At 41.1% G+C, this 16,845-nt stretch overlaps 1 protein-coding gene across 8 annotated transcripts in view; it reads right to left on the reverse strand.

Moving 5' to 3' along the window:
• NUP210L (nucleoporin 210 like) overlaps positions 1-16,845 on the reverse strand; it is a 143,259-nt gene that overhangs the window by 74,103 nt on the left and 52,311 nt on the right. For all 8 annotated transcript variants that reach the window (XM_035279949.3, XM_035279945.3, XM_035279948.3 and 5 more), the window contains 3 exons: positions 14,514-14,659; positions 9,155-9,376; positions 7,257-7,430 (listed from right to left, as the gene is read on the reverse strand). In XM_035279949.3, the coding sequence (XP_035135840.3) occupies positions 7,257-7,430; positions 9,155-9,376; positions 14,514-14,659 (542 nt within the window). The remainder of the gene's footprint in view (positions 1-7,256; positions 7,431-9,154; positions 9,377-14,513; positions 14,660-16,845) is intronic.

Below are 16,845 nucleotides of genomic sequence, written 5' to 3' on the forward strand. Positions count from 1 at the left end.
TCTGTCCTCAGTTCCTGGGAGGTAACCCCTAAACCCTTGGAATTTCTTGAGTAATAGGATTGTGTCTGTTGTTTATGGTGGGTCCCTTGGATAACACCTGAGTTTATGCTAATGAGATGACACAGGATGGAGTTGAATAAGGACAGAAAGACCAATCATGTGGTTAGAAGGATGAGGTTTTGGGCCCTCACCTCCAGGGAAAAAGGGAGGGCTGGTGATTGAGTTTAACCACATAGTCAATGATTCAATCAATCATGTTTACATAATACTATCCCAGTAAAACACTGGAGCTGGGCATGGTGGTTCACACCTATAATCCCAGCACATTGGGAGGCCTAGACAGGAGGACTGCTTGAGCCCAGCAGTTCAAGACCAGCCTGGGCAACCCAGTGAGACCCTGACTTTACAGAAAAAATTTAAAGTTAGCTCAGTGTGATGGCATGCACCTTTGGTCCCAGCTCCTCAAAAGGCTGAGGAGGGAAGATCACTTGAGCCCAGGAATGAGGCTGCAGTGAGCCATGCAGTTGCACTGCAGCCTGAGCAACAGAGTGAGACCCTGTCTCAAAAAAACAAACATCGGACACCAAAACTCAGTAGAATTTCCTGGTTGGTAAACACATTGATGTGTTCTACCTGGTATGTTTTCACCAGATCGTGATTCCATGTAGAGGGCATAGAAGCTCTGTTTCTGCTGAGATCTTTCTCAAAGGATACAAAAGGAGTTGTATCCTTTACAATGAAACTGTGAGCTATTCTAATAAATTATCAAACTTGTTAGTTGGGAGTGTGGGCAGCCTGTCTGTCCCTCAGTTTGCAGCTATCATCTGAAGTGAGGGCAGTCTTGTTGGAACTGTGCCCTTAAAACTGTGGAGTCTGAACTAACTCTGAATATTAATGTCAGAATTGCATTGTGGTATTGCCAAGGGTCAATCTATTAAAAAGATATAACAATTGTAAACACATATGTACCTAATAACAGAGCCTCGAAATACATAAAGGCAAAACCTGACAGAATTCAAGAGGAAGAAATAGACAATTCAATAATAGTTGAAGAGAGCTTGTAGATAGTTGAATAGGTAGAGGTTCCCAGAGGGTGGCATGCCCAGGGAGGACATGGAAGCTCCATGCCCAATACCTATATCTCACCCTATGTATCTCTTCACCTGTATCCTTTGCAATATCTTTTATAATAAACTAGTAAATATAAGTAAGTATTTCCCTGAGTTCTGTGAGTCACTCCAGCAAATTAATTGAACCCAAAGAGGAGGTCAGGGAAAACCCAATTGGAGGCCAGTTGGTCAGAAGTTCTGGTGGCCTGGATTTGCAACTTGTGTCTTAGGTAAGGGTAGTCTTGGGGACTGAGCCCTCAACCTGTGACATCTGACAGTAGCTCCAGGTAAATAGTGTCAGAATTGAATTGGAGGACACCCAGTTGTTATCTGCTGCTTGATGTGTGGGGGAAAAACCCCATACATTTGGTCACAGACGTTGTCTTCTTTTTTTCTTCTTCCCTCTCTCATATTTTTCATGAAAAAGAAACCTTCTGTGTTGATTGCGTCACGGTGGTGAAAAACACAGTGTGAGAGTTTTTCCTGAACAATTGGTGTGATTGAGGTAGGATTTGATAAAATGGCACTGGCTTACAGAAATGTGGTTTGGGACGAGAAAGGATGAAAGAGTGGGGGATGAGGAACCTTTAATTCCTGGGTGGCTACCTTGTCAACCATGGTATGACACTGCAGCTGTGCTGCATTCAGTTACTAAGGGTAAAAGTTAACCAGTGCAATTTAGAGATGGTGGTAGACTCATCAGGGTGGTAGACCCTGTTCTTTTCTCTCCCTTTTTTTTTTTTGAGACAGGGTCTCACTCTGTCACCTAGGCTGGAGTGCAGTGCAATCTTGGCTCACTGCAACTTCCACTTCCCAGGCTCAAGCAATCTTTCCACCTCAGCCTCCCTTGTAGCTGGGACTACAGGAGCATGTAACTGTGGTTGGCTAATTAAAAAAAAATTTTTTCTTTTTGAGACAGAGTCTCACTTTGTTGCCCAAATTGGAGTGCAGTGATGTGATCTCAGTTCACTGCAACCTCCACCTCCTAGGTTCAAGCAATTCTCATACCTAAGCTTCCTGAGTAGCTGAACTCACAGGCATGTGCCACCACACCTGACTAGTTTTTGTATTTTTAGTAGAGATGTAGTTTCACCATGTTGGCCAGTCTGGTCTCAAACTTCTGACCTCAAGTGACCCATCCACGTCAGCCTCCCAAAGTGCTGGGATTATAGGCATGAGCCACTGTGCCTGGCCTTAAATTTTTTGTAGAGACAAGAACTCATTTTATTATCCAGGCTGGTTGAAACCCCTCTTTACTTTTTTAAATGTTATCTGTTTGTTTATTTATTTATTTATTTTGAGAATGGGTTGTGAGACTGGCTAATATTTATATTTTTGGTAGAGATGGGGTTTTGCCATGTTGCCCAGGCTAGTCTCAAATTCCTGGGCTCAAGTGATCCACCTGCCTCACCCTTCCAAAGTGCTGCCTCACCCTTCCAAAGTGGCACGAGCCACTGCATCCAGCCAGGACCCATATTTCTTTCTTTGCTTTCTTTTTTTTTTTGAGACGGAGTTTCACTCTTCTTACCCAGGCTGGAGTGCAATGGTGCGATCTTGGCTCACCGCAACCTCCGCCTCCTGGGTTCAGGCAATTCTCCTGCCTCAGCCTCCAGAGTAGCTGGGATTACAGGCATGCGCCACCGTGCCCAGCTAATTTTTTGTATTTTTAGTAAAGATGGAGTTTCACTATGTTGACCAGGATGGTCTCAATCTCTTGACCTCGTGATCCACCCGCCTCGGCCTCCCAAAGTGCTGGGATTACAGGCGTGAGCCACCGTGCCCAGCCCCCATATTTCTTTAAAAAAAAAAAAAAAGAGAAAGAGAGATTTAAATTTAAGTTTGTTCTCTAACCACAATAGAGTGAAGTTAGAAATCAGTAACAGGAAATCTAGAATATTCACAAATGTGTGGAAATTAAACAAAACACTCCTAAGTAACCAGTAAGTTGCCAGCCACAGTGGCCAGACTGGTCTTCAACTCCTGACCTCAGGTGATCCACCCACTTCAGCCTCCCAAAGTGTTAGGATTACAGGCGTGAACCACAGCGCCTGGCCTAAAAATAAAATTAGAGAAAAAAATTCCAGTTATGATAGCATCAAAAAAGCAAATATTTAGGAATAAATCTAATAAAAGGAATGTAAAACTTGTATACTCTAAACAGAAAACATTGTTGAAAGAAATTAAAGATACAAATAAACAGTAAGACATTCATGTTCATAAATCGAAAGACAATATCATCAAAATGGCAACACTCTTCAAACTGATCTACAGATTCAATGCAATCCCTATCACAATCTCTGCTGGTGTCTTTGCAGAAATTGACAAGCTGACCCTAAAAATTTATGTGGAAATGGAAGGAACCCAGAATAGCCGAAACAATCTTGAAAAAGAACAAAATTGCAAAATTCACACTTCCTAAACCTCAAAACTTACTACAAAGCTATAATGATCATGACAGTGTAGTACTGGCATAATGACATACGGATTAATGGAATAGATTTCAGAGTCCAGAAATAAACTCTCATGTTTATGGTTAATAGATCTGCAATATGAATGCCAAGACAACTCAAGGGATGAGGAATAATCTTTTTAACGAATGGTGCTGGGTCAAATGGATATCAGTATGTAAAAAAAAATGAAGTTAGGCTGGGAGCAGTGGCTCACACTTGTAATCTTAGCACTTTGAGAAGCCAATGCAGGTGGGTCATTTGAGGTCAGGAGTTCAAGACCAGCCTGGCCAACATGGTGAAATCCCATCTCTACTAAAAACACAAAAATTTGCCGGGTGTGGTGGCAGGCACCTGTAAGCCCAGCTACTCGGGAGGCTGAGGCATGAGAATCACTTGAACCTGGGAGGCAGAAATTGCAGTGAGCCGAAATCACACCACTGTATTCCAGCCCAGACAATAGAGCGAGACTCAGTCTTACACACACACACACACACACACACACACACACACACGAAGTTAGATCCCTACCTCACACCATAAAAATGAACTCAAAGTGGATCAGAGAGCTAAATGTAAGAGCTAAAACTATAAAACTCATAGAATAAATCAAAGGCATAAATCTTCCTGCCCTTGAATTAGGCAACAATTTCTTAGATATAACACCTAAAGTACAAACAACTATAGTAACAAAATTGATAAATTGGATATCATTAAAGTTAAAAACTTTGTGTTTCAAAAGATGTCATTAGAAAAGTGAGGCCAAGCATGGTGGCTCATGCCTGTAATCCCAGTACTTTGGGAGGCTGAGACTGGAGGATCACTTGAGGCCAGGAGTTTGAAACCAGCCTGGGCAATATAGTGAGACTTCATCTCTACAGAAAAAAAAAAAAAAATTAGCTGGGTGTGATGGCATGTGCCTGTAGTCCGAGCTATTTAGGAGGCGGAGATGACAGGATAGTTTGAGCCCAGGAGTTGGAAGTTACAGTGACCTATGATCATGTCATTGTACTTCAGCCTGAGTGACAAAGTTAGACCTGTGTCTTAAAAAAAAAAAAAAGTAAAAGATAACCCATGTGATGAGAGAACATTTTTTGCAAATCATGTGTCTGAAAAGAGAGTTGTATGTAGAAAATATGAAATGAAGAACTCTTACAATCAATAAAAAGACATATAATTCAATTTAAAATTGGCAAAGTATCTGAATATGCATTTGTCAAAAGAGGATACACAAACGTCCGATAAGCACATAAAAAGATACAAAACATAGGCCAGGCACCGTGGTTCACGCCTATAATCCCTGTAATCCCAACACTTTGGGAGGCTGAGGTGGGTGGATCACCTGAGGTCAGGAGTTTGAGACCAGCCTAGTCAACATGGTGAAACCCTGTTTTTACTAAAAATAGAAAAATTAGCTAGGCATGGTGGCACATGCCTATAATCCCAGCTACTCAGGAGGATGAGGCAGGAAAATCACTTGAAGCCAAAATGTGGAGGTTGCAGTGAGCTGAGATTGCACCACTTCACTCCAGCCTGGGTGAAAGAGTGAAACTACATCTCAAAATAAATAAATAAATAAATAAATAAATAAATAAATAAATAAATAAGAGTGTGTGTGTGTATATATATGTGTCTGTGTCTATATATATATATATATATATATATATATATACACAATACCCAACATAATTAGACGGTGGGAAATACAAATCAAAACCACAATAAGATACCACTTTATACCCACTAGAAAGGCTATAATCAAAATGACAAATAATAGCAATAATTGGCAAAGATATGGAGAAACTGGAAGCCTCATACACTGCTAGTGGAAATGTAAAATGGTACAGCCACTTTGGAAACAGCTGGAAGTTCTTAAAAAGGCTAAGTATGGAATTAAGATACAAACCATCAATTCCACTCTTAGCTATATATACAAGAGAAATGAAAACATATATTCACACAAAAACTTGTAAATGAATGTTCATGGCAGCATTATTCATAACAGCCAAAGGTGGAAACAACATATATATCCATCAACTGACAACTGGATAAACAAAATGTAGTATATCTATACAATGGAATATTATTTAGCCATAAAAGTGCACTATGGATTTAGACTACCATATGAATGAAACTTGAAAACATGTGAAATGAAAGAAGCCGGGAAATGGAGGAAATAGGAAGTGACTGCTAATGGGTATGGAGTCACATGGTAATGAAGAAAATGAAAATGATATGAAGTTAGCAGCGATGGTTGCACGACTTTGATCTGAACAGTTTAAAAGGGTGGTCTGCTGGGCACGGTAGCTCACACCTCTAATATCAGCACTTTGTGAGGCCGAGGTGGGTGGATCCCTTGAGCTCAGGAGTTTGAGACCAGCCTGGACAACATGGTGAAACCCCATCTCTACTAAAAATACAAAAAATTAGCCAGTATAGTGGCACACACCTATAGTCTCAGCTAATTGGGAGGTTGAGGTGGGAAAATACCTGACTGGGGAAAGTTGAGGCTGCAGTGAGCCATGATAGTGCCATGCACTCCAGCCTGGGTGACTGGAGTGAGACCCTGTCACCAAAAAAAAAAAAAAAAAAAAAAGGGTGAACTATATCTCAATTTAAAAATAAATATATGCTAGTGTATGTCAATAGGGTGATGGAGAGTCATGCTGCTGTAACTTACTCTCAAATGGATCAGGGAAAAAAGTTCTTTTCTTGCAACTTGTCTGTAAATTTCAATTATTTCAAATAAAAAGAAAAATGCCATTGAATGCCAATAATGTTATAGGGGTAACTTTTATTCTGCTCCACTCAGAATGCTTTAAAAAATGTAACTTTTTCATAAACTTCAAATAATACTTAATGTGCAGTCTGACTCTAAAAAATATGGGTTCACAACCTAACATCCCATACTGTTGTTCTTCATACTAAAAAGCAGTATAGCATAAATAACATCTACTCTGGAGTCAGCTGGAATGTGTTCTTTTCTAGCTTTATGACTGGGAAAATTAATCAACTTTTAGGAGGCTTGGTTTCTTATCTGGAAAATGAGAATAACTAATTGATGCTCTGCTCTGCATAGGCTACGTAATGACTTATATGCTCCCAAGCTTGGACTGTACTCAACATTGTATATTATATAATCTGATGTTCTACTCTCTAGGATAGATAACTCATTTATTTTTCATACCCTGTTGCCTACTTAGTAGCTATATTATTATCACTATTCTTCATGATTGGTTTGGAGAAGAGATACATTTTATTACTTATTAATATTCTTAATAAAAGATTTGGTAGGGAAGGATATCAGCAAAATTTAGAAGTTATTTAGATAGATCTCAATTATCTACTGCCATAATCACAAGCTGATTATGTAGTTAAGTACAGTAAACAAGTGTAGCCAATTCTAATCTAGTTTAATTACCTCTTCTCAGACACTATCAGAAAATGAGTAATGAATAAATAGTTCATTCAATGTTGGTAAGTGGAGAAATGGGAACCCTTGTGCACTGTTGTTAAGAATGTAAAATGGTACAGCTGCTGTGAAAAACAGTGTGGTGCTTCCTCAAAAAATCAAAAATAGAATTACCATGTGATCTGGCAATTCCATTTCTGGATATATACCTCAAAGAATTCCAGACTCTATCTCTAAAGCATGGAAGAAAAAAGTGCCAACTTAGTTGGAAGCATACTCTGTACTTACCAGTTGTTTGTTGTGCTGTGGCAGAGGACATGGCTGGGCACCAGCTGGCACCTTGTATACTGGTGTTACTGACAAACTAGCAGGGTGGGCACATATGAAGCGAACGTGCAAAACCTCTACAGCTGGACTAGGGTTCAGGACACCCGGGTGATTTCCAATTTGGAATGTGAGAACCTTTAAGGAAATATCAGAGCAAGAGATAATTGTGGGTAGATACTTGATGTCAGTCATGCCAATATAAATGTGTTAGAATTACTCAAATTCCAGAATCGAGAGTCCCTTTCGACATTATAATCCAGCAAATCCCTTAAAGGCATTATATTTCTTAATTATCTATGCTAAACGGCATTAATAATATCATTAAAATTTGAAAACAAGGGGAACATTAAAAAAAAATCTAGGTCAGGCAAAATGGTTCATGCCTATAATCCCAGCACTTTGGGAGGTTGAGGTGGAGGATCGCTTGAGCCTAGGAGTTCAAGATTATCTTGGGAAACATAGTGAGACCCCATCTCTGCAAAAAATTTAAAAATTAGCCAGGCATGGTGGTGTACACCTGTGGTCCCAGCTACTTGGGAGACTGAGGCAGGAGGATTGCTTGACCCAGGAGGTCAAGGCTACAGTGAGCCATGTTCATGCCACTGCACTCCAGCCTAGGCAACTGAGTAAGACCCTGTCTCAATAAAAAAAAAAAAAAATTAACTTTGACTGAGTGTGGTGGCATGCACTTGTGATCTCAGCAACTCGAAGTCTGAGGCAGGAGGATTGCTTGCTAGGCCTAGGAGTTGGAGACCAGCCCAAGGAACATAGTGAGACCCTGTTTCAGGAAAAAAAAATATTTGATCAATTACTTCAGTCTTTTCCTCCACCAAATATTTTGTTACTAGTTAATAAAAAGTGAAAAAACTAATTTACGTTTCAACTTGTCTGTAGTAGAAGTACTAATGAATAACAGAATGTGGAAACAAAAAGAAGTCAGGAAACTTCAAATGGGGGTTAATTAGGCCCCAAATCACTAATAGCTCACTCAACAAGCTAGGAGAAGGAAACTATCTCAACATAATAAAAGCCTTATATGAAAAACCCACAACTAACATCATACTCAATAGTAAAAGACTGATTCAAAAAATGGGCAAAGGTCCAGCGCGGTGGCTCACGCCTGTCATCCCAGCACTTTGGGAGGCCAAGGCGGTGGATCATCTGAGGTCAGGAGCTCGAGACCAGCCTGGCCAACAAGGTGAAACTAAAAATACAAAAATTAACCAGGCATGGTGGCATGCGCCTGTAGTCCCAGCTACTCAGGAGGTTGAGGCAGGAGAATTGCTTGAATCCTGGAGGTGGAGGTTGCAGTGAGCTGCGATTGTGCCACTACACTCCAGCCTGGGCAACAGAGCAAGAAGGCTCCGTCTCAAAACAAGAAAAAGTGCAAAGGATTTGATTTTTCAAAGAAGATACAGATGGCCAAAGATATGAAAAGATGCTCAATATCACTAATCATAAAGACAATGCAAATCAAAACTATAATGAGATACTACCTCATACCCATTAGGATGGCCACTATAAAAAAAAGAAAATAAGGCCAGGCATGGTAACTCATGCCTCAATCCCAAGCACTTTGGGAGGCCAAGACTGCAGCATTACACTCTAGCCTGGGTGTCAAGGGTAAAACTCTGTCTCAAAAAAAAAAAAAAACAACAACCCTGAAAATAACAAGCGTTGGTGAAGTTCTGGAGAAATGGTTTTAGAAAAAAAAATCATTTGATCAATAATTAGGATTTTCCTATTTAGCCCATAAACTAAATTCAGTGGACTGAATTTCAGCCAAAGGAATGGCTGAAAGTACAAAGCATTTGGAGTATTATACTAAAGAAAATGTTATAAAAAGACTGTTTTCCTACTTGTTCCCCTAAATCCAGGCATTGGACCCGGTAGATGTACTGGTTCTGTTTTCTCTTAGATGGCAGCCACACTTGTGCTATTCCAATCTTCTCTGTCTTCTCCACGCTCAATTCAAAAAAAAATCGGGAGGGCTCCAAGATCCATGGATGAGGACCCCCTTCAAATACCATTTCCTTCACAGAGTGCCATGTCACCAATGCAACTTCCACAGGATTTAGAGCCTGAGGACATTTAAAGAAATAGATCCCTGATTGGTTAGGGAATTCAATGATTTTCTAAAGTGAAACACTTGCTATCTGAATATGCTGCAAATGATGTTAAACTTAATTCCCAAATTAAGAGGTAGGTATGCCATGCCTCTCACTTGGAATGCTTCTCAACCTAATTTAGATCGTACCTATCATTCGAACCTAACTATTATGTTACTTTATCCATTAATTTGTTTCCAGTCATTCTAGACCACACCATATCTGCATCCTCTAAGCTCTTACAGTATTTATCTCTACATTCATTTGTATACTGTTAATTTCCTAATGTTATTACACGTGTCAAATGCTATGTATAAATTGAATAATTTTTGTTTTCTCTAGTTATATAAACTCCTTAAGAGGAGTCAGTATCTTATACCTAATTTGTTTTAGTATTTCTCTTTTTCACTGGGATTTAGTACAATGTTGTGCACAGAAAAGGTATTGTGTAAATAACTGCATAAGCATCTTTTCAGGCTAGAGAATGAAAAGTAAGATGCATAAGCATTTTAAACTGATATTTTACTAAAATATCAAAGAATTTGTCCTAAAAATATAAAAATACATGCATACACTTAACCATATTTCTCCAAGAACTTTATAAGCTAAGAAGTAGATAAGATAGGTATTACTCAATTCACTATACAGAGGAATTGTATCCCATGTATAGATGAGAAAATGGCATTTGGGAAATTAAGTATTCTCAAACTATAGGTTATTTTTGTATGGGACAATATCTATAACAGTGACTAAGTTATAAAATTATACCTTAAGTTCTGGGGTACATGTACAGAACGTATAGGTTTGTTACATAGGTATACACGTGCCACGGTGGTTTGCTGCACCCATCAACCCATCATCTACATTAGATATTTCTCCTAATGCTGTCCCTCCCCTAGCCCCTGACCCCCGGCCGGCCCTGGTGTGTGATGTTCCTCTCCCTGTGTCCATATGTTCTTATTGTTCAACTCCCACTACAGTGACTAAGTTTTAAAATGAAGTAGAGAGTTGAAGCAATTATTCTAAAAATGTAAGCAAACTATGCTTTCTTTCTGGAACTGTTCAGTCATATTTATTATTGACTACTATTAACGCTGAATATTCCTATCCCTGATGGTAGTATTCTCTTAAATAATGTATATATAATTCAAAAAATATTCACTGATGGCCTACTGAGGATACAGTAATAAAAATTCAAATAAAGTCATGTCTCACAGGGGAGCCCACAATCTGAAAAAGATAGACTCAGAGTAGGTAAAGAGTACAATAAGTGCTACAAAAAGGGCATGGTGGCTCATGCCTGTAATCCCAGCACTCTGGGAGGCTGAGACAGGTGGATCACTTGAGGTCAGGAGTTTGAGACCAGCCTTGTTAACATGGTGAAACCCCATCTCTACTAAATTAGCTGAGCACAGTGGTGTACGCCTATAATCCTAGCTATTTGGGAGGCTGAGGCAGGAGAATCACTTGGAGACAGAGGTTGCAGTGAGCCAAGATTGTGCCATTGCCCTCCAGCCTGGACAACAAGAGCCAAACTTGGCCTCAGGAAAAAAAAAAAAAAAAAGACATGTTACAGAGTGCTATACAAGTTTTTGGCCCACCAAGGTGGATCATACCTGTAATCCCAGCACTTTGGGAGGCTGAGGCAGTGGATCACTTGAGCCCAGGAGTTCGAGACCAGCCTGGCCATCATGGCAAAACCCCGTATCTACTAAAAATACAAAAATTAGCTGGGAATCATGGTGGGTACCTGTAATCCCACCTACTAGGGAGGCTGAGGCACAAGAATCACTTGAACTCGGGAGGCGGAAGTTGCAGTTAGCCAAGACTGCACCACTGTACTCCAGCTGGGGCAAAAGAGTGAGACTTTGTCTCAAAAAAAAAAAAAGTTTTTGACAGAAGAAATTAATGGAAGAAATAAAAAAGAAATTAATGGAAGAAATAAACACAGAGGCCTCATAAATGGCCTTTCTGAAAAAGCAAAACTAATTATTCCTTTTTCTTAGATGTATAGTCCAAAATTAAATGGACCAATTGAATTGAGCTGATAATGTAAAAGGACAAATTGAGAACTGTAACATGCAATGAAACACAGTAATGGTAACAAAGGTAAAATACACATATTTTTAAACAATTTTTTTTTCATCAGGCCAGGGGAAAGACACATGACTAATGCAGTGTAGAAAAAAGAATCATCATCTTTCTTTCCTTTAAGAATGACTTTCATTCAGGGAGATCTGATTTGTGGACACTCAATGTATATGAAATAAGCTTAAGGATAATGACAAAAGTAAGAAAAAACTAATGAAACTTTACAGTGAGCCACAGCCAAGGACTTTCATTTAATTAGTGCTTGGCTGTGGCTCATCAAGTAGGGACTAGTGAAATACACTTGAGTCATATATTTAATATATATGCTATACAGTGTACAATGAAGCCAACTTAAAATGCAAATTTGAATGAGTAACTCCTCTTTTTTCTTTTAATTAAGAACTTACTTTACCGCTTTCATTAGTGTTAACATTTTTCCCTGTGGGTGCTCCTTATTCCAACAGGCATTGAGTCAGGATTTGTCAGTATCTATTAGCAAGAACTTGTAGATACTAATTTTAGCTCCTGCTGGAATCAAATAGGATGTAGAAAGCAAGTCAGTCTCTACTTTTATTTTGAACTGTTGCAAGATCCTTGGAGTGTCACTTTTCTGGCTGGAAACCTCTGGCTGGTGGTGCCTTTGCCCAAGTTTTGTTTGGACCCACTAGGCTTGTTCCATCCACTCAGCTCAGCAGGCTGCACTTGGTTCATGCTACCAGCCTGGATGCCACACCTGCCAAGGGTGAGCCAGAAATGGAGTGGCAACAGGTGTGTGCGTGAGTCAGCATGGGGTCCAGCCACTGGACACAGTCAGGCAGACCAGTTGCTGCAGCGGGGTGGGCAGCTCCAGGTGCTGGCATGGGCACTGGCTCTCTGCAAGCCTATGGCTAAGATCAGGTGCACTGCAAGCAACTTTCACAGCTGCCACTGGGGAACACAGTGGTGCCTGGGAGCTTGGAGGCTCCAGGAACCACACACAGGGCCCCAAAGAGGGAGTCACAGCCCTGGCTTGGGGAGCTCCCAGGCCTTGGCTCCCTGAAGAGTCACAGTTCTTCTCTCCTTCTCTTCACCCACAACGTGGTGAACAAGGGGCATGTTTCAGCCTTGTTTGTGTTATAGCTCTTTCAGCCCTGACATTGGGCAGGTCCCAGATTCTTATCCTGCATCCAGGAACAGTAAGGTATGCAAACAAGTGGAGGTTGAGCAAGGTGAAGAAGAGCTTTACTGAGTAACAGAATAGTTTAGAGGAGGCCCTGGAGTGGGTAGTACCTCTCTGCAGCTGGTCATCCCAACGTATACAGCTCTCAGCAGAGAGGAGACCCTGGTTGTCTCCTCTCTGTAGCTGGTTGTATGATGTCTGCTCAGCTCTAGCTAAGCCTGGAGCTTTTATGGGCATCAGAGAGGAAGTGTACACTGATTGGTCCATGGGCAGCCATGGGTGGGCCCAGAAAAGGCATCATAAATTCCCACTCTGGTCTGTGGGAATGGCAGCCTGAACCCCAGCCTTCAGGCCCTACCTGGCCCAAAGGTAGGGCCTCACCAGGGACTGCACCTTCTGCCCAGGAACCTGTCTGCCTCCTGCTGCTGTTCATGGCATCCAGGCTGTAGGTGCCAAGGGGCACCTTCAGGCCAGTGTTGAGCTGCTCCCAGTTCCCCCTTGGCTTCTCTCCTATGCTCATTGGTTCCCAAAGTCTGGAGGGGGCCAAGGCAGCAGGAGCCTAGCATGTCAAAACTGGCCCAAGCATGTGCACATCCGGCTAGATTGTGACAGCACCCAGGCTCTGCACAACTTTGCTCTAAGACTGACAGCAAGGAGAAGCCAGGCAGCAGAAGCAGGTAGAGGGGGCCTTCCTGGGCCCCCTTGCACTCTTGTACAAGGATGCTTGAGTTCACAACTGCCATTTGAGTGGCTGCAGTTGTACAGCAAGGGTATGGTGGGGCTGGGGCAGTGATGCAGCTTCTGCTTACTCAGTGGAGCAGGAGGCCTCGGTCCACAGCCATGACTTGGGCTGCACCCAGGGAGCTCCTGCCCGACCAACTCAGAAGGAGTAGGGCTCCCAGGGCTCCCACTTGGCCTCAGCTCTAAATGGCTCCACGGAGTGTGCAGCCATACCTGCCTGCACCTCCTTGCTGCAGCTGATGTGATGGCAGCAGCTGCTCCAGACAGGCTGCCACTGGAGAACCACTTATCATCATACTATCTCCATTATAATGAATCAGTCCTTAGGGCACAATATAATGGCTTCTGTGCTTAAAATCCATAAGTATATAGGGTAAAAGATGATTGACTTCCTCCCATAGGATAGAAATTATCTTTCAGAGTTCTTCAAAAGGGAGTATGCTAATATTACCAGTCTTGGTATTTAGAGATACAGGCACATGTAAAATTTCAGATACCACTGTAAGATTAGTGTACTTTGTGAACTTTTCTGTATATATTTTATGCCTCAGTAAAAAAGAAGGGGAATATCTAAAACTTTCTGATACAACTTAAAGATATTTCTGTGACAGAAGCATGAAGGAGTAAACTCCCTGGAGACTTAGGTTTGAGGAGAGAGCTATAGATCTGAAAACAAAAGAATGGCAAGTAAAGAGAATATAAATGTCATTGATCCTTAGTAGAGACCACAGATAGCTAGCAAGCCCATGAGGACATAGTTGAGTCCATTAAAAGAAATGCCAGTTCCAGCCGGGCGCGGTGGCTCACGCCTGTAATCCCAGCACTTTGGGAGGCCGAGGCGGATGGATCGCGGGGTCAAGAGATCGAGACCATCCTGGTCAACATGGTGAAACCCCGTCTCTACTAAAAATACAAAAAAAAATTGGCTGGGCATGGTGGCGCGTGCCTGTGGTCCCAGCTGCTCGGGAGGCTGAGGCAGGAGAATTGCCTGAGCCCAGGAGGCGGAGGTTGCAGTGAGCCGAGATCGCGCCATTGCACTCCCGCCTGGGTAACTAACGGGAGCGAAACTCCGCCTCAAAAAAAAAAGAAATGCCAGTTCCTTACCATGAAATATCTTACCTTTAGGGGTTCATAAGCAGCAAACGTGGCACTGCTCTCCAAGTACTCTTCACATTCATTCACACTTACTGTTACCAGAGTATGACCGAGTGACTTAGCTGCCATATATATACTGGAACAATGCATTGGTCCAGGTCTTTGAATACCTGTGAATCAAAAAAACATGATCTTGGCAGGGTGTGGTGGCTCAGGCCTGTAATCCCAGAACTTTGGGAAGCTGAGGCAGGCCGACTGCTTGAGCTCAGAAGTTCAAGACCAGCCTAGGAAACATGGCAAAACCCCATTGCTATAAAATATTAAAAAATTATCCAGGCATGGTGGCGTACACTTGTAGACCCAGATACCCAGGAGGCTGAGGAAGGAGGATAGTTTGAATCCAGGAGGTCGAGGCTGCAGTGAGTCATGATTGTGCCACTACACTCCAGCCTGGGCAACAGAGTAAGACCCTGCTTAAAAAAAAAAAAACCCAAAACAAATATAATTTCATAGGGTAACAAGCAGTTAATTCTAAAGGAAATTAAGCTACAGAAATATAAGAGTTTTAATACAATCTTGGCCAGGTGCAGAGGCTCACGCCTGTAATCCCAGTACTTTGGGAGGCCGAAGCAGGCGGATCACCTGAGGTCAGGGGTTCGAGACCAGCAAGGCCAACATGGCGAAACCCCATCTCTACTAAAAATACAAAAATTAGCCGGGCATGGTAGCAGGCACCTGTAATCCCAGCTACTTGGGAGGCTGAGGCAGGGAGAATTGCTTGAACCTGGGAGGTGGAGGTTGCAGGAGCCAAGTAGTGCCACTGCACTCCAGCCTGGGCAACAATAGCAAGACTCCATCTCAGAAAAACAAACCAAAATAAAACAAAACCACCTTGATCTCTTACATTAACCATTAACCATTAGGCCCTTTATATCAAGTTTATATAAAAATCTGTTATTTCTATTGAGAAACATGTATGAGATACAGTTCTATGTACAGTGAGACTATATATATATATATATATATATACACACACATACATACATACATATATGAGCAAAGATCCTGACCTCAAGCATTTATAGTTTCAAGGGGAAAGTGAACATGTAAATAATTCACTTAAAACATTAATAGAAAGTGATAAATAGTATAGAAGTCCAGAAAATAGATTATTTCAAGCTGGAGAGATCAAGGAAAGTTTAAAGTATCTCAGGCTGAGAAAACAGAATGAACAAAGAAATACAAATGAGATATAAATGAGAATATGAGAGATATATATGAGAGAATTTAAAGTAGTTGATTTAGCTGGGCATGGTGGCTCACACCTATAAACCCAGCACTTTGGGAGGCTGAGGTGGGCAGATCACTTGAGGTCAGGAGTTTGAGACCAGCCTGGACGACACTGTGAAACTACTAAACTACTACTAAAAATACAAAAATTAGCCGGGTGTGGTGGCATGTGCATGTAGGCCCAGCTACTTGGGAGGCTGAGGGATGAGAATTGCTTGAACCTGGAAGGCGGAGGTTGCAGTGAGTCAAGATGGAGCTACTGCAAGCCTGGGCGACAGAGTGAGATTCTGTCTCAAAGAAAAAAAAAAAAAAAAAAAAAACAAAAACCAAAGCAAAACAAAAAAATAAAAATAAATAAAGTACTTGATTCAGTTAGAACCATATACAAAGCTGAAGTATGAAATAATGAAAAGTAGATCGGGTTATATTGTGGAGGAATCTTGAATACCAAACTAAAAGATGTTGGCTCCATTTCACTGGCAATAAGTCTTTCAAAATTTTTGAGCAGAAAAAGTAATATCAAAGTTGACTTCATGAAGATCCATCTGGCAGCCAGAGGTAAGACTAGTCAGAAGGATTTTGTTGTCCCACATGGGAAATAAGGGTCTAAAAATTAGAAGAGATACTCTGAGGGGAAAAAAGAGAGATGTGAGAGTGAGTATGTATGTATGTATGTATGTATGTATGTATGTATGTAGCATAATGAGCAAAGGCAAAATAAAAGTCCAATTTGATATCAAGCTTATAGATGTAAGAATTAAATAGTTAATGTATAAAAAGTATGCAGAACAGAGCTTGGCAAAGAGTAAATGCTAAGAAAATCTTAGCTGTTGTTACTACTGTCATTATACTGATGAAAATATGAAGTTCAATAGCAGGAGAGAACGTTGACTTTTAGGAATAGTTTACTCATATTTTCTGTTTTATTAGAAAAATATTTATCCTTTTTCAATACATTTAATGTATGCATATATTAAATGGCTTTACATTCCTCTTTGAAAGATATATGGTATGTATATTAGGGAAAGAAAGAAGAAAAGAGCTTGAGGCTAGAAAGGGAAAACCT

The sequence above is a fragment of the Callithrix jacchus genome, chromosome 18 (genome assembly GCF_049354715.1).
Source record: "Callithrix jacchus isolate 240 chromosome 18, calJac240_pri, whole genome shotgun sequence".
Classification (NCBI taxonomy): domain Eukaryota; kingdom Metazoa; phylum Chordata; class Mammalia; order Primates; family Cebidae; genus Callithrix; species Callithrix jacchus.